Raw genomic sequence first — 17,949 nt, forward strand, 5'->3', positions numbered from 1 at the left:
AGAGAGACACAGAGAGGGAAAGAGATAGAGACACAGAGACAGACAGACAGACAGAGAGAGAGACAGACAGAGGGAGAGGGAGAGAGATGGTGGGCACATATTCATGCCTATGTCCTGTGCTTTTGACAAGGCACTTTTTTTTGCACACTTTGTGTATGGGAGCTTTGGGTGTTGAGTGAACTGGTTGGCCAGGTTTTCTGTGACCCCTGAGGAAAGGCTCAAACGAGGCTGTGCTTCCCAGAGGCCACAGGGGCCATGTATGTGTACATCCCTTTCCTGGCCAAGGGAATACTCTAGCCAGCTAATTTACGTAAGAGCTGCCAGGAACCCTGACTCGGGCATTGTGGCTTTTTCCCCCTGACCCTTCTCCAGGCTCAGTCAGATGGCCAAAACTTCAAGCCTTGGACCAGGTATAGGGGGCCCTGGGGGTCATAATGCCACAACCAATAAGCTGGAGACCCTGAAGGAAGAGGAGGAAGAACTAAAGAGGAAGGTAGAGCAGTCCAAGGTGAGTGGAATTCTCTGGTTCCATGATTCTGGACAGGGAGCTAATGGAGACAGATCTCACTATGGGCAAGTCGTGGCTCATCTCTGAGTCTCAGTTTCTCCTGTGTGATATCAATAATAATTTTTGCTCTGACTGAAAGCTAATAAGGAATGAATTTTATTGAAATGCAATTATAAAAATATCAACTTAAAAACAGTTGGCAGCTAAAAAGGAACGGTCCCATGGTCCCGTGGCGAGTAAGTAGCCAAGGATATGTCGGCGGCCCTGCGAGTTCAGTTCAGTTTGGCTAACACATATCTGGTGCCTATGGTACGCCTGGCCCACTATTAGGTGCTGGGAATGGAAAAACCAGAACAAAGCAGCGGTGGCTGTCTTCCGAGAGCTCGTATTGTGCTGGGGAGGAGGGATCCTTCTGGGCTGTCATCCCTGTCCCAAACTAGAAGCAAGCCCAGGAGGACAGGCTTGGGGGGTGGGGAGGAAAGCTAGGGGCTGACCCCAGAGCCATTTGGAGCCCTGCTACATCTCTTCCAGGATGAGTATCTGTCGGATCTCTATCACTTTGCTACGAAGGAAGACAGCTACGCCAACCACTTCATCAATGTAAGAGACTCCAGGAGTCCTTCTCCAGGGGGTATGGCCAGAATGGGGGGGGCGACCCAGGCCTCCCCAATTGAAGGAGGAAGGAGAAGGAGAGTCTCTCCTAGCTTCCCACCTCCCAGCAGGGGGACAGTGAGCCTCTTTCTGCACTGATGGAGCTCCTCCACCAGGGGGGGCTTGGGAGAGGTGAGGGAGGAGATCAGACCCTGGAATCCCCGACTTCTTGGCCCCCAAGACTCCCCACACTGCCCTCACCTTGTTCTTCTTGAACAGCTGCTGGAGCTGCAGGCCAATTACCACCGAAAGTCTTTAAGCTCATTGGACACAGCCTTGGCTGAGCTGAAGGAGAGTCATGGCCACTCAGGTAGGTGCTGGTGATAGAGGGATGGACAGCTCCCTCCAGGCCTGGCGGCCCAGTCCTGCCAAAGACATCTGGATTTAATGGGGAGCTCCAGACTTTAACCTCCTTTTAAAGCCTCTGTGACATCAGCCAAGTCACTTCCCAGTCTAGCCTCGATGTCCCCTCAGCAGAACAGAACAAGCGCTGGCTCTGGAGAACCAGGAGCTGGGTTCAAACACACTTTCTTATAACTAATATTGTCTGCGTCCTTGGTCAAATGCCCTAGGCCTCAGTTTCCTCATCTGTAAAATGAGAGGGCTTCTGCTAGCTGGTCTCCAAGAGGACCCTATGATCTGGAGCACGTGTTCTTTTTTCATTTAAACATTTTGACTTCTTTGTATCGTTTCACATTTTAGTGCTAGTGTTTCTTTTCAAACTGCACTAAAATTAGGGACTCTCAGTATTTCCCAATATAGCTTTCCTTCCTCCTGCTCCCTGAGAGACCCAGACAGCCTCTATAATAAAGAATCAAATGGGGGAGGGGAAGTGGAGCAGAATTAACCCAAGTGCCAACCAAGTCTGGCTTCAGATGGCAGATATCATGTGGAAAAGCATCATAATGGCACCTGATCTGACTAGCTCACAGCTGTTCCAGGGCAGGGCCTAGATCACCTTTGTCACCAGAGCAGTCTCTTTTTTTTTAACCCCTTCTTTTCTAATTTAGAATTCATGCTAAGTAGGGATTCCAAGGCAGAAGAGAGGTAAGGGCTAGGCAGTGGGGTTAAGTGACTTGGCCAGGGTCACCCTGGGCAAGGGTGCTAGGAAGGGTCTGAGGCCAGAATTGAACTCAGGACTTCCGATTTCTAGGCCTGGCTTTCTATCCACTGAGCCACCGAACTGCCCCACTGAATCAAATTGTTGAATTTGGGGAGGGACCATGAGCACCCTGGTGGCCAGGCTCTGTCCTAGGTGCTGGAAACAGATAAAAATGAGAGCAGTCCTTGCCCTGGAGCAGCTTATATTTTACTGCGAGATTAAAGGCAACACAGAAGACATCCAGAGGAAACGTTTTTGTAAATGCTACAGACACGGAAGGAAAAATTCTGTGATCTCTTTTGTTTCTGAATGAACAAAGTGAGTTCAGACCTACACAGATGCCGAAAGAACAGCAACATCCAGTACCAAACCTGGATTGGATATGCAGGGTGTTCCAAAGGTCTACTCAAACTTCAACTGAATTTGCCATCCATTCTCCACCTGCCCCCCAGGGGCTTCCAGATTTCCAGAAAGTTTACACACATCCCTGATGGAGGAAAGGAAGAACCAGGCTCCCTGGTGGTTGGGGGCGGAGGGGGGAATGGCTCTGGTTTGGGTCACTGCCTCCTAGAAGCAATGGGTGTTGGGCAAGAGGGATTTAAAGGGCGTTGGGGTGGGGTGGTTGAAGTGGAGAATGATGAATAAGGAAAACTTCGCCACCTCTCCCCACCACCTCCCACCTCCAGACTTTTGAAGCTTTAGTCCTGTCTAATGTAAACACGATTAACTAAGAGATTAGAGTGAATTTAGAATTAGAGATCATTTAGTCCAACTCCCTCCAATCCAATAAGCTTCTGTAAAGTGTCTACAAGTTTTTGCCAGTCAGTGTGCTTGGGAAAACAGGATGGCTCCTCTCTCCCTCCCAATTGACAAATAGAGAAACTGAGGTTTAGGATGGGCAAATAACTTGCCCAGCATCCCACAGTGAAGCCAGGATTCAAAGTCATATCTACTGCTTCTGAATCCTGGGTGGAGGGGAGTGGGGGAGGGGGAAGAGAGAATGTTTTGTAAACCCTTATCTTCCATCTTAGAATCAATACTAAGTATTTGATCCAAGGTAGAAGAGCAGTAAGGGCCAGGTGGGTTGGAGTTAAGTGACATGGCCAGGATCACACTGCTAGTTAGTGTCTGAGATCACATTTGAACCCAGGACCTCCCATCTTCAAACATAACTCTTTATTCCCTAAGTCATCTAGTTGCCCTTCTGTATGTATGCAGTTTTTTGTTTTTGTTTTGTTTGTTTTTCAACCCTCACCTTCCTATCCGTCTTGGAATCAATACTGTGTATTGGTTCCAAGGCAGAAGAGTGGTGAGGGCTAGGCAATGGGGGTTAAGTGACTTGTCCAGGGTCACACAGCTGGGAAGTGTCTGGGGCCAGATTTAAACCCAGAACCTCCCATCTAGACCTGGCTCTCAATCCACTGAGCCACCCAGCTGCCCCTATGTATGCTTTTAATGGAAAAGTTTCCAATCCACCACCTTTTGCTTTCACAAATTCCTGTTTCCCTCCCATTGGAAAAAGAAGAAAATCTGCTCCTTTGAGACTAATGAGAAGGAAGGACAGAGTTTTCTCCTATATATGCTGACAGGGACCTGGATATGGATCTGGAAGGGACTTCTGAGGTCAGCTAGTTTGACCGTCTCATTTTACAGAAGAGGAAGTGAGGAACAGAGACCCACAGTGGTACAGATCATAAGGACAGAGGCATGATTTGAACCTAGACCTTCTGATCCCAAGTCCAGCATGCTTTCCATAGCATGAGTTCCCATCTAAGAGGGGATTCCTGAGCTGAGCTGGGAAGAAGGAAGGCTGGGAGGGTCATCTAAGGGCTTAGAAATGACAAATGGAGAGTAGCTGAAGCATCTTTTCAGGCTCATGTCTTGCCTCCATGGCTGTTCTTTCCAAGGAGGGGCAATTCTCTCTTCATCCCATCTGATTTCCTCCTCCCCACACAGATAGCAGCAGCCGGCTGTCAGATGCTCCCTCCACCCAAGTGTTTGGGGTGGCCCTGAAGACCCATCTCCAGGAAATGGGCCGGGACATTGCCTTGCCTCTGGAGGCCTGTGTGTTGATGCTTCTGTCTGAAGGCATGAAGGAAGAGGTAGGAGGAAGAAGGGCTCCCACAGGACCCAGCCTATACCCAGAAGGCTGGTGAAAGCATCCTCCCAGGTGGCAAAGTAAGGCTACCTAGCCCACTTGGCTATAGGGGATTGTAGGAGGAGAGTTTAGAGACTGGTTCATCCAGCCTTCACATTTTACAGATGGGGAAACTGAGGCCTGGAGAAGGGAAATGCCTAATACTGTAGATAGTGAGTTGTGGCAGAGCTGGGATTCAAACCCAGCTGGTATGTTTGCTAAGGACTTTCACATACATCTCTCAACAACCCTATGAGAGAGGCAGGCCAGGGCTTATGTGTCCCAGGTAAGGTGCCCTGAGAGGTCAGATGATTTGGTCAGGGTCACACAGCAGATTAATGACAGGGCAGGTACTAAAAACTGGGCCTCTCCTGCTACTGAAATGGGCCACCTTTGCCCACTTCTGGCTTATCACTAGGGGTGGGAATTCTATCAGGAAGATCTGCAGGCTAAGAACACAGTTTGCTAATAACACAAATGCTCCTAAGGTGGGCTAAGCCACAATCAGTCATGTCTACCTTAGTGTGAATAAGTGTATCGGGTCTTTTCCTGGATGCATGATGTTAGATGGCATGGTTGGAAGGAACATTCCAACTTCAGAGTCTTGAGATTGGAGAGAGAGGCTGCCCTTCTTGGAGCAGGGAGTCCAAGGTGTCTAGGGTCTGTCTTGCTTCCTCTCTCCTTGTCCTCCTTGGCAGCTAGTCCCATCCCCTTACCTAGACTCCCTTCTTCCCATTATCCATCCCTTCTTCTCTTCCTCCGACCTTTGTGGGGACTCTGCCACCCACAAGCCTCTCTTCTCCTTGACCTCTTTGCCTCAATGGGCAGCCCTCCACAACAATGGCCTTCCATTTCCCTAGGGCCTCTTCCGCCTGGCAGCAGGGGCCTCCGTGCTCAAGAAACTGAAGCAGACAATGGCTCTCAATCCCAGCAGCCTGGAGGAATTCTGCTCTGACCCTCATGCTGTTGCTGGTACCAGGGCCCCAGACTGGGCTGGGCATGAGGATTGGCTGGGCACATGCTTGCTTTTCTTTGTGTTTTATTTTTCTTTCCTCTTCCTTCCTCCTTTTAGCCATTCCTTCCTTCCTTCTTTCTTTCCTTCACTCTCTTTCCTTCCTTCCCTCCTTCCCTCTTTCCTTCCTTCCTTCCAATTATTTTCCTTTCTTCCTACTTTCCTTTTCTGTCTCCTCTCTTCTTTCATTTTTCTGTCCTCTTTCTCCTGTTTTTCACATTGTTCTTTTTTATTCTTTCCTCTCTTCTTCCCTCCTTCCCTCCTTTCTTCTTTTCTTTTTCTTTTATTTTTTTGGTCCCTTTAGCTTTTATGTCACTTTCATTTCCCGGAATATCCATCCCCTCCCCCACCCTTGAAACATCCCTTATTACAAAAAACAACAAAGAAAGGCAGAGTGGGGAGAGGAAGTGGAGTTTGGCAAAACTAACCAACAAAGCAACCAACCCCTACAGGATGTGTCACATTTGGGGCAGAATGCTGTTCTGGAGGAAGCATCAAATCAAGATTTTTTTTTAACATTGATTTGGTAGCTTTTCTGTCCTGGAAAATATTTCACTTGCTGGTATGATTCAACCATTCATGTTTCATTCCTTTGGATGAAGCATTTTTCTGTCAAAATGCCAGTGAGGGTGTCAGGTTTAGATGAGGATGGGACCAAGGGGCTTCAGGAGGTATTAGTCTTCACCATTGTGTTTTGAGTGGGTCCAAGCTGGGAAGGCTGTGCTGGGAAGAGAATTTGGTCATAGGAATGAAGTCACCTCTCATTTCCCTCCTCCTTTCTCCAGGGGCCCTCAAGTCCTACCTCCGAGAGCTTCCTGAGCCTCTTATGACATTTGAGCTCTATGAAGATTGGATGAGAGCTGCCAAGTGAGTGAGGGCAGAAAGTCAAGTGAGGCAGAGTGGGTGGTGGGAAGCACTGTGGGGGAGTGGTTAGAATATTAGATTTACAGTCAGGAAGATCTGGGTTCAAGTCTTACCTCAGACACTTAGTGTCTGGGGAAGTTGCTTATCCACTCTGAGCCACTGATGGGGAAGATGAGCCTCAGTGGCCTCCAAGTCCCTTCATATATGAAAATTAAAAATGAAAAAAAAATGAAAAAAGCTCATAAAAATGAACAGAGGCAGGTAGGTGGCTCAGTGGATAAGGAACCAGTCCTAGAGATAGGAGGTCCTGGGTTCAAATCTGGCCTAAGACACTTCCTAGCTATGTGACCCTGGGCAAGTCACTTAACTCCCACCGCCTAGCCCTTCCTGCTCTTCTGCCTTGGAACAAATATGTAGTACCAATTTGAAGACAGAAGATAGGGGCTTAAAAAAGAAGAGAAAAGAAAATGAATGAGAAAGTTGGAGACCTTTCCTTCCCAGTTGTTTGTTCCTCATCCCAAATCCCATGGACTTTTCCAATTTGAATTCCTTCTTTCCCCATTTCCAGTCTGAAGGAGCCAATGGCCCGACTTGAGGGTCTCCGAGAAGTCTGTGGGAAACTGCCCAAGGAGAATCTCAACAACCTGAGGTGGGTCCCGCAGTGCAGTCCGGTGACCCAATCTGGATCTCCTGAGTGGGGGATAAGAGGGAGATAGGAGAGGGAGGTGGGCTTCAGAGAGGCCCATTCAGAGCCTGAGGACGAGGAGCCCCAGAACACTGCAGGCTCCTTCTCCTGACTCTCCTCTCCTCTCCTCCCCAGGTACTTGATCAAGTTCCTAGCCAGGCTGGCCAAAGAGCAAGAGGTGAACAAGATGACTCCAAGCAACATCGCCATTGTCCTGGGGCCCAACCTGCTGTGGCCCCCCACGAGGGATGGGTAGGAGCCCAGAACCCAGGAACCTTAGGCCTAGAAAGGAGTACCTGGACTGGGAGGGGCCGTAGCAAAAGATACTGGAATGTGGACTGTCAGGACTGGGAGGGGCCTTAGAACAGGGAATCCCAGGGCTGGCAGGGGCCTTAGAATATGGACTGTCTGAGCCTAGAATGTCTGAGCTGGGGGTCGTGTCCTGAGAACGGGGATGTCAGGGCTGGCATTTGAGCTTGGTAGGACCTGCTAGAGCCTTGCTGAACCCAGAGTCTCTTCCAGACCATGGGAAGGCATCAGAGGAAGGAAGCCTTTAGTGGAGGCTAGAAACAGAGAGAGTATTTGATCAAAGGCAGAACTGAACTCAGGTGTCAAGGGTTTCTTCAGACAAGTATGTGCTCAGGCGCCTTCCCCACCATGAACCTTGCGGGCCAGGTAAGGGTCAAGTTCACAGGAGCTCCCTTTGCTGGAAAGTCACAGAAGAAGGGCTGAGGGAAGAGAAGCTGAGGCTCGGAGCCCTGGGCTAATGATGACCTCTTTTCTCCCCATCTCAGGGACCAGGCTCAGTTGGACACAGCCTCAGTGTCCTCTATCCAGGTAGTGGGTGTGGTGGAGGCATTGATCCAGAACTCAGACACTCTCTTCCCAGGAGGTAAAGTCTTCTTCTCTGTGTATGTGTGAAAGAGCATGCCTATATGTGTGTTTGTGCGTGTATATGTCTGTGTCTCTGTGTGGGCCTCCTGCCAGCTACCCCAGAGCCCTATTCTTAGTGGAAAACTGATGCAGCTGCGTGGCTCAGTGGATTGAGAATCAGACAGGGAGGTCCTGGGTTCAAATCTGGTCTCAGACACATCCCAACTGTGTGACCCTGGGCAAGTCACTTCACCTCCACTGCCTAGCCCTGACTGCTCTTCTGCCTTGAAACCAATACACAGTACTGATTCTAAGATGGAAGGTAAGGGTAATTTTAAAAAAAGTGATGTGTCTGTGTTAGGGGGAAGGGAGTGCCTGGCACGGTCAAACCGCTTGCAGACAGCCACACCCATATAAACCCCCTCACCCCGACCAGCACCAGAGTTCTGGCTCTGGAAACTAAGGAGCCTCTCCTCTCCCTGCCACCCTTCATCAGGAGGCTTTGGAACAGAAGTTAGAGCTAGGCAGAGCTGCTCCACCCACTGGGCTCTCCCTCTTCTATCAAACTCACCCTCAGTTTTCAGGTTTCTTCTCACAACAAAACTGCCCATTCTGTGTGTGTCTGTGTATTTGGTTGTCTATACATATTTTTGTGTCTGTATTCATGTTTGTGTATGAGTGTGAGTGTGTATGTACATACACGTGTGTGTATGAGAGAGAGAGAGAGAGAGAGAGAGAGAGAGACAGAAACAGAGAGAGAGAGAGACAGAAACAGAGAGAGAGAGAGAGAGAGAGAGAGAGAGAGAGAGAGAGAGAGAGACAGAGAGAGACAGAGAGAGAGAGAGAGAGGGAGAGATGTGAGGGAGTCAGAGAAGTAGGCTGATTCAAGGCAGGAGCAGGGAGGAGGTGGTGGCAAGGACACGGTTCTTCAGCCATTTCCTGTCTCCTGGAACCTAATCTGCTCCCCTGTTGGTCCTACTGGAAGCTCTGCCCCTTCCCTAGTCCTCCGCAATGTTGAGCCTCCCTCTGGAACAATAGAAAGAGTCTGAAGACTCAGAAGACTCAAGCAGGTTGGCAGAAATTCGCTTTAGACAAACAGCTTGAACCATAAACCATAAAATCAGCTCAAAATGCATGGATGATGTTTATATTAAAGGCTGTAACTTTTTTTAAAGAGAAAGAAGAGAACCGCGTAAAAAGGCGTGCTCAAGGGGTGAATGCTTTATCAAAGAAGCAAGAGGGGTGATGGCAAAAGACGAAACTGATCATTTCAGTTTCATGAAATTGAAAGACTTTGGCACTAACAAAATTAATGCAGCTGTGTTCAGCAGTAAGCTGAAAAGGAAAAAAGAAAGCCTTTGCATGAAATAGCTCTGCGGAGGGTGTGATATCCAGATAGGAATAATGAACAGAAAAATGTAAGACCCAAAGCCCCTCTCCAATACAGAATGGGTAAAATGCAATGAACAGTTCTCACAAGAAGCCTGAATGAATGAGTTAGGGCGTGTGTAAAGAACCATTTATGAAGTACTCACTGTGGATTGGGCTTCCTGGGATACAAATAGAAAAACAAGCCCCAGGGGTAGGTAGATGGCCTAGTGGATAGAGTGCCAGTCCTAGTGAGGAGAGGTCTTGGATTCAAATATGGTCTCAGATACTTCTTAACTGTGAGACCCTGGGCAAGTCACTTAACCTCCATTGCCTAGCCTTTACTGCTCTTCTGTCTTAGAGTTGATACTAGACAGAGGGGAATGGTTTTTAGGAGGGAAAAACATGCCCCACTGTCAGGATGCTCAACACATGTGGCTGTAAAGCCTAGGATCTTTAGTTCATCATAGCAGAGCAGGTAGGAATATTTCATTTTCTTCAATGTCATTTCCATGAATCAAACCAAATCGGTTTCTGATAAGAAATCATTGGACTTTGCTATGCCGGGGCAAGGGACAAAGAGAATCAGAAGACTTGGTTTATGTCTCCTCTCTGACACTTGGCTAGTCACCGCCTTTCTAAGTCACAAATTTTTCTTCTGTAAAATGGGGATAATGATATCTGTACTGCTCACTTCACATGGTGGTAGAGACAGAAATTTGAATGGACTAGAGAAATGGGAGCTGTTGTTTTATATTTTTAATCAGTGTGCCAGACCCTGGGCTAGGAGCTAAGGATACACTTCTTGCCCTCAAAGAGCTTCCATTTTAACGAATACTTTTAGAAAAATCTTACTTTTTACTAATGTCTTATTTTTATATCACATTTGTTTCTGAATATATCCTATCCCTGACACTAGATGACCTTGGGCAAGTCCCTTTCCCTTCCTAGGCCTCAGCTTCCTCATCTGTAAAACAGGGGTGGGTTGTACTCAATGGCCTCTGATGCCCTTTCCAACCCTAAATTAAGGACCCTCTCCTGCTTTGTGAGATATTCCTTGTAACAAGGTCTTTAAAAAAAAAAGGAAAATGGCAACTCAGCAAAATTCACCCGCACATACATAGATGGTGTCTGAGAGTGCACGCAGTGTTTCTCACTCATGGCCGATGAAGGGAGAGAGGGGCTGGGATGGACCATAAGCTCCTGGAGGGAAGCATTTGTGTCACTTTCCCTCTGCATCCACACCAGCCCAAGCAGTCCTTGACATATGGCAGCTGCCTCATCAGAAGTCACTGAATTAAGCTGACTTGAATGCAGTTCAGTTGACTGTGTCCCAAGTCTTTGGAGTCCCCCCTCTTCTTTTGCAGATATCGACTTCAATGTCTCGGGCTTATTCACTCCCCCCACTACCCTGTATCAACCCCACCCCCAAGAGAAGGTGGCCGACAGTCCCAAATCAGAAGAATTTTCAGCCACGGCACCCTCTCCAGCAGCCAAGGAAGGGTAAGAACTTTGGGACACCAAAATGGCCTCAGGGGATCACCCAGCTTAAGTCTTTGACAGGTTGAAGCAGGTCACTTCCAGTTCTGAGGATTCTTCCTGGGGCAGGAGGGAAGGAGGGAGGGCTGGCCTTGTGAAGCCTTCCTTATGTTTGTTTGGGCTTTTTTCAACCTTCACCTTCCGTCTTAGATTCTGTGCTGTATATCCGTTCCAAGGCAGAAGAGTGGAAAGGGTTAGGCAATGGGCATTAAGTGACTTGCCCAGGGTCACACAGCTGGGAAGTGTCTGAGGCCAGATTTGAACCCAGGACCTTCTGTCTTTGGGTCTGGCTCTCAATCCACTGAGCTACCTAGCTGCCCTCTCTCTTATGTTTTATAAGTTTAGGAAAGCCATCAGACATCTCCAGCCTCTCTCCTTTGTAATGATAATACCAAGAGCAGCTAGCATTTCTATATCTCCTACCATGTGCCAGGTTCTATGCTCAGCACTTTACAATTTGATCCTTAGGACAATCCAGGAAGAAAGGTGCTGTTATTCTCCCTGTTTTATAGTTGAGGAAACTAAGGCAAACAGTTAAATGACTTGTCCAAGGTTAAAGAGCTAGTAAAGTGTCTGAGGCTGGATTTGAACTCAGGTTTTCCTGATTCTGGGGTCAACAGTCTATACACTGTGCCAATAGCTGCCTCAGTGGTAGATAGCAGATGTTGCAGACCCATAATTCTGAATTGTTCCAGACCTACTGGGAGATTTACGTACAGTGGGAGAACAGTTCAGGAAGGACATCAACCTTAACATAATTGTAGGATCAGAGAGTTTAGGGCTAGAAGGGAATTTAGACCATTTAGTCCAATCTCAATCCTGGGTCCCAGGCTCAGCTGGGGGCCCCATGGACTGCATATTTCCTTGCTCTCCAACTTCAGGTTCCCAGGATTTGAGGAATTGGGTAGGAAAACCCAGGATAAGTAGCCCAGGGACAAGGGATTTCTTCTGACCTAATGATTCCAAGAAGAGCCTGGAATATAGAGTTATCGAGATGTCCTAGCCCCTTGCCATGGCCAAGCTTTGGGATTCTAGAACCTGAGGCTTGGAAAACTATTACTGTGCCTCAGTTTCCTCATCTATAAAATGAGAGGATTAAACTAGATGTGAAATTCTTTCTAGTTTTACATATAATCCTATGGTTTTTGACACCACTGCTTCCCATCTAGGCTAGGAATCCCCTCAGACTTTTGAACACCTAGGTTGATGAGGAACTCACTTCTAGTCCATTCCTTTGTGAGGGAGCTATAGTTGTTATATTGTGCAGAATTTGCCCACATTTACTCCTATCTCCCTCTCTCTGCCTCCATTCCCCTCAGGCCAGGCAGGCTTGCTTGCTTGGTTTTGTCAGGCCCCTGCCAAAGAGTTGAGATGAGGTCACTGAATGTCCCCCGGTCTGCTGGACACTGGCAAAGGCGCTTCTCTAACCGTGACCACAAGGCAGCAGTGTGATCCTTCACATGACTGGTCCCTGAGAAAGTCCTCATCCTGAGAGGAGGGAGTCTCTTAGGGTCTAGGAGCTGCCCTAGAAAGCTGCCCCTGGGGCCTCTGACTCTCAGGCTGAGGTTCTTACTGCCATTTATCTCTTCATCCCTCAGCAAGGTAGAGTCTGAACCTCCACCAAGGCCTGCCTCCCCAAAGGTCAGCAGGAACCCCATAGAAGTTTCTGGATCAGCCGAGGATACAACCCGAAAAAGTGAGTCTCCCTATGGTCAGGCATGGCATGGGAAATGAGTGCCAGAGAAGTCAGAGTCTCAGGGGCTTGAAATCTTGTCCAAATCCTAGTCTCTGTGGAGAGAGACAACATGGCCATCATAAAAGGGAAGAATCATGTAATGAAAAAGATGCTGGCAGATCAGAGCTAGAAGAGGCCTTAGAATGGGATGTCAGAGATGGGAGGAACCTTAGAACAGGGAATGCATGAGCTGGGAGGAACCTTAGAACAGGGAATGGCAGATCTGGGAAGGAACTTAGAACAGGGAATGTCAGAGCTGGGAGGGAGCTTAGAACAGGGAATGGCAGAGCTGGGAGGGAGCTTAGAACAGGGAATGTCAGAGCTGGAAGGAACCTTAGAACAGGGAATGGCAGATCTGGGAAGGAACTTAGAACAGGGAATGTCAGAGCTGGGAGGGAGCTTAGAACAGGGAATGGCAGAGCTGGAAGGAACTTTAGAACAGGGAATGGCAGATCTGGGAGGGACCTTAGAACAGGGAATGTCAGAGCTGGGAGGAACCTTAGAACAGGGAATGGCAGATCTGGGAAGGAACTTAGAACAGGGAATGTCAGAGCTGGGAGACACTTAGAACAGGGAATGTCAGAGCTGGGAAGGAATTTAGAACAGGGAATGTCAGAGCTAGGAGGAACCTTAGAACAGGGAATGGCAGATCTGGGAAGGAACTTAGAACAGGGAATGTCAGAGCTGGGAGGAACCTTAGAACAGGGAATGGCAGATCTGGGAAGGAACTTAGAACAGGGAATGTCAGAGCTAGGAGGAACCTTAGAACAGGGAATGGCAGATCTGGGAAGGAACTTAGAACAGGGAATGTCAGAGCTGGGAGGAACCTTAGAACAGGGAATGGCAGATCTGGGAAGGAACTTAGAACAGGGAATGTCAGAGCTGGGAGGAACCTTAGAACAGGGAATGTCAGGGCTGGGAGGGAGCTTAGAACAGGGAATGGCAGAGCTGGGAGAGACCTTAGAACAGGGAATGTCAGAGCTGGGAGAGACCTTAGAACAGGGAATGTCCACGCTATCAAATGCCTTAGGATGCAGTCTTTTAGAAGACAGAATGAGAGGGACTCTTAAACAGCATTATACTCCAAGCCTCTCCTTCTACACAAACATGGGCCACATCAAGTTTTTCTCAGAGCCAGGACCTGAACTGGTCAGCAGCCTCTTGGCCCTGCGTCCTTATAGATTGAGCTAGAGTATGGAGAGATCACTAGTGTTGAGCCAGGGGAGAGGCAGGCCGGAGTGGACTGGAATAGTCAGGGAAGTGTTAGAGGAGCAGGGCCCCGAGTGATGGCAAGACCGAGGTCAAGGGTCGGGTGGGCATATCTGGCATCCCTAAACTAACTCTCTTTCCCTCTCGCTTTCTCTACAGCCAAACGCCCAGCCCCTGCCAGACCTATGGTGCCTCCACCCCAGGTCTCAAATCCCCGATCTTCACCCCCAACCCTTCCCTCTTCAGCTCCAACCCCAGGACAACCTCAGTGCCAGCCCCAGCCTCAGCCCCAGGCCCAGACCTCTACTCCAGGGAGTCCAGCTACTCCCAGGGCCCTTCCCCGTCGGCAGGCAGGCAGCAATATTAAGGCCCCCTCTGTGCCACCCCCATTGCCTCCTCAACCTCCCCAGCCCGTTCGTCGCCTAAGCCGACCCTCTCCTGCTTCCCCCAACCCCGCCCTCAACCCTGATGCTGAGACGGAAGTTCCCAGGGAGCCCAGAAGCTCTGAGGGGGGAAGCTGTGCAGCCCAAGGAGGAGTCACCATTCCTCCGCAGCCCCGGCCTAGGACTCTTGCCTCAGAGACTGACTAAGCCAGGAGCAGCCGACCGAGCAATGGCCGGCCACCTCCTCCCCTCATGGTGCGCTGCCCATCCGCTCCCCCATTGCGCCTTCTGTTCTCTGGGACCTCTGTTCCTTCGGTCTCACCCTTGCCCCCATCCCATCTGGGAGCTCCAGTGACTCAGCCTTTAACTGCCCACTAGAGAGGATGGAAATTTCCCAGCCACACACAAGTGCCTCTGGCCCTAGCTCCAGCTGGGCTGGTCCCCTGCCTCGGGAGCTGAGGAGGAGCCCGGGCCCCTTCCGTCTCCCTCTTCTTCGGACGCGCCTGGATCTGGGCATCCAGGGCCTCCCTCCCCATTGCCTGGCCGGGCCCCGGGCAGGGAGGGAAAGAAGAGGAACTGAGAGGGCCTTTAGTTTGACTTCACTGAGAGAGCAGCTATTTTTCTTTCCTGGAAATGTTTTGGGGGGGTTTTGTGTTTTTTTGGTACGGCTTGTAAATTATTTTGGATTAAACTGGAGCACACTCAGCATGGCTGCTTCCCCTTTGTCCTACAAATAAACGTGACTATTGAGAAAGAGGCGGGCGGGCGGCTGCTTCTGTGGCTCAAGGTCGGGTTTATTCTGGAACCAAGTCAGGGCGCCTCGTCTCAGCCAAGCGGGGAGGGTCCGCGGTCATCTGCTCACAGACGCCTGCATTACACAGCCTCTGCTGGGAAGCTCACCGTCTCCTGACAGTGAATACCAGTAACTGACATTTATATACTGCCTCCTGTGCACCAGGCGCTACGCTGCCAAGCGCTTTACAAACATTATTTCACTTGATCCTCACTCCACCATCCTGCGAGGTAGGTACGGTTATTGCCCCCATTTTTCAGTCCAGGAAACTGAGGCAAATGGAGATCAAGTGTTTTGCTCAAGGTCACGGCTAGTGTCTGGTCCTGGTTTGAATTCAGGCCGTCTGCTTCCAGGTCCAAAGCTGTCGAGGTTAGCACCTAACTGCCTCTATTCAATGTCTCTGTGTGTGTTTGTAGAAGACACATTGTATAACGATGATTACCTTTCTCTGTATATATACACACACAGAAACATAGTATACAGTGTGTATATATGTACCCACAAGTATATAGGTTACATTCTAACTAGTACTTCCTTTCTTCTTTGTTAAATATTTTTATAAAAATCCTCATCTTCCATCTCATACTGTGTATTGGTTCCAAGGCAGAAGAGGGGTCAGGGCTAAGCAATGGGGGGTGAAGTGACTTGCCCAGGGTCACCCAGCCAGGAAGTGTCTGAGGCCACATTTGAATCCAGGACCTCCCGTCTCTAGAACTGGCTTTCTGTTCACTGAACCACCTCTCCGCCCCATTATTACTTTTCTTTGTGGGTGGGTGTGTGCACGCGCATACGTACATACAAACATAAATATACAAACATGCACGACTAATACCTTTTGTATGTGTATATACATACATATACAATGGATATGCACACATTTTTATATCTACAATGTATGTATATGTATCCACACAAGTATAGACACTGGCTACCTTCTAGAGTATCTGCATATGTACACATATACACATATGTACAATGTATGTACACAGATTTATAGACATCATGACTCCTTACCTTTTTGTGTGTATATGTACACATACACAAAATGTATACATATAAATTTATGCATATAGTATATGTGGATATCAACACAAATAGAGAGACTTATTATCTTACCTTTTATACCTACGCACTGGATATATACACTAATATATACAATATGTGTCTGTGTGGAAAGACAGAGGCAGAAATACACATATATTATGACTACTATTTGTATCTCCACCTCTCAGCACAGTACCTGGCACATTTCTATGTCTATATTCCTTCAGTTGTGTCTGACTCTTCCTGACCCCATCTGGGTTTTCTTTTACAAAATTTATTATTTTAATAAAATTTTAATAATTTAATAATAAATAATAACAATAATTTAATAATAAACAGTAAATCATAATATTAACAAACAATAAAAATAATAATTTAATAATAAATTTCCCAAAGTTATACAATTTATCTTATCTCCCTCTTCTTCCCCAAACTGGCAAGCAATTTGATCTGCATTATATATATATTCTTACATAAAACATATTTCCATGTTATTCATTTGTGTAAGTGAATAATCTTATAGAACCAAAACCCCAAAACAACAAGAGAAAAAGCATAGGTTTTCATCTGCATTTCTACTCCAACAGTTCTTTCTCTGGAGATGGATAGCATTCTTTTTCATAAATTCCTCAATATTAGATCATTGTATTGATCATTCCATAATATTGCAGTTACTGTGTACCATATTTTCCTGGTTCTGCTCATTTCACTCTGCGCAGTTCATGGAGGTCTTTCCAGCTCTTTCTGAAATCCTCCTGTTCATTATTCTTTAGAGCACAAAAGTATTCCATTACCATCATATACCACAATTTGTTCAGCCATTCCCCAATTGAGGAATATCCCTTTAGTTTCCAATTCTTTGCCACCACAAGAAGAGCAGCTATAAATATTTTTGTACAAACAGGTCCTTTCCTATTCATTTGGAGTTTTCTTAGTAAAAATACTGGAGAGGGTGGCCATTTCCTTCTCCAGCTCATTTACATATGGGGAAACTGAGGCAAACGGGATAAAATGAGTTGCTAGTTTCTGAGGCTGAATTTGAACTAACATCTCCTAACTACAGACTCTGTATTCGTCCCCCAAGTTAGGGGGTTTAAAACTAACCAAACCCCAAATATCTGGCCTCTTACCCACAGCCTCCGGAGCCATGTGAGCAAAAGAACACGTCATCTTCTCCCCTCCTTTCCCTGAAGCGGCCACGTGGTCCTGCCCACTCAAAAGAATTTTCGGGGGAAAAATCTGACTTTAGTGTAGCAATCACCTCTTTTTCGCTCCTGATTGGTCGGGGCATCACTACCCCATCTTTTCCATATAAAGCCACTTCTTATCCTCTCTAGGTATTTATTGACTAAATCAATCCCAGCCCTCTCAGGCTCACCCTCAAGAAGTGGCTGAAGACTGTTAAGTCTCCATTGGTCAACTCTGCCATTCGGTCCCACCCCTTCACTCCCTTCAAGTTTCCCCGCTCTTACTCCGAACTAGCAGCCATCATCGCCAATCTCCCGGTTCATTGGCTGCTACCTCGAGCCTCCACCCCCACCCCGAGACAGAAAAGTAGTCAGAGATTGGTTAAATTTTTTGTAAATCTTCGCATTCGTAAAAAAACACATTCCCATTGGACGTCGCCTCACGCTGTAGCCCCGACTTCTCCGCTACCCCGGTGCCCTTTGGCCGCTTCCAGAGGGAGAGCCCGGGGACACCACAATTGGGCCAAAGACGCTGTCCCTCCCTCAAAGTTGGGCTTGTTGCCCACTAGTCATCTCTACCATCAGTTTTGGCTTTAGTCCCGCCTCCTCGCTGGAGGGGTCAGATAAGTGCTGCTTTCAGCCCATTGGGCTGTTTTCCTGTTGTTCGGCTCAATTGTTCTCTTTCCTCGGGTATGTAGTGTCTTTGCTCTTTCATTGGCTGTCACTTCGAGCCGTGTCCCCACCCACTTCGACGCTCAGCGCCCATTGGCCTCTTTCTGCCCCGAGAACTGTGTAGGTTGTGGAGCGAAACTATTCGTCCATTGGCTAGTTGTCTCTGCCCTCAGCGTGTATTTGTACC

General features: G+C 48.0%; 1 protein-coding gene and 1 long non-coding RNA gene across 3 annotated transcripts in view; one reads left to right on the plus strand and one right to left on the minus strand.

Moving 5' to 3' along the window:
• Positions 1-14,772, plus strand: part of SH3BP1 (SH3 domain binding protein 1) — a 32,371-nt gene extending 17,599 nt beyond the window's left edge. For both annotated transcript variants that reach the window (XM_056798903.1, XM_056798902.1), the window contains 12 exons: positions 373-508; positions 1,040-1,108; positions 1,379-1,469; positions 4,218-4,363; positions 5,259-5,370; positions 6,196-6,277; positions 6,843-6,923; positions 7,095-7,211; positions 7,754-7,851; positions 10,568-10,703; positions 12,338-12,435; positions 13,843-14,772. In XM_056798903.1, coding sequence (XP_056654881.1) covers positions 373-508; positions 1,040-1,108; positions 1,379-1,469; positions 4,218-4,363; positions 5,259-5,370; positions 6,196-6,277; positions 6,843-6,923; positions 7,095-7,211; positions 7,754-7,851; positions 10,568-10,703; positions 12,338-12,435; positions 13,843-14,273 — 1,597 coding nt within the window. In that variant the 3' untranslated portion in view covers positions 14,274-14,772. The remainder of the gene's footprint in view (positions 1-372; positions 509-1,039; positions 1,109-1,378; positions 1,470-4,217; positions 4,364-5,258; positions 5,371-6,195; positions 6,278-6,842; positions 6,924-7,094; positions 7,212-7,753; positions 7,852-10,567; positions 10,704-12,337; positions 12,436-13,842) is intronic.
• A 1,482-nt stretch (positions 14,773-16,254) lies between these two features.
• LOC130454535 (uncharacterized) lies at positions 16,255-17,870 on the minus strand. Its single transcript, XR_008912147.1, has 2 exons — positions 17,034-17,870; positions 16,255-16,670 (listed from the first exon to the last, which is right to left on the minus strand). It is a non-coding gene; the product is annotated as an uncharacterized LOC130454535 (long non-coding RNA).
• Positions 17,871-17,949: the final 79 nt, after the last annotated feature.

The sequence above is a fragment of the Monodelphis domestica genome, chromosome 5 (genome assembly GCF_027887165.1).
Source record: "Monodelphis domestica isolate mMonDom1 chromosome 5, mMonDom1.pri, whole genome shotgun sequence".
NCBI classification, from domain to species: Eukaryota; Metazoa; Chordata; class Mammalia; order Didelphimorphia; family Didelphidae; genus Monodelphis; species Monodelphis domestica.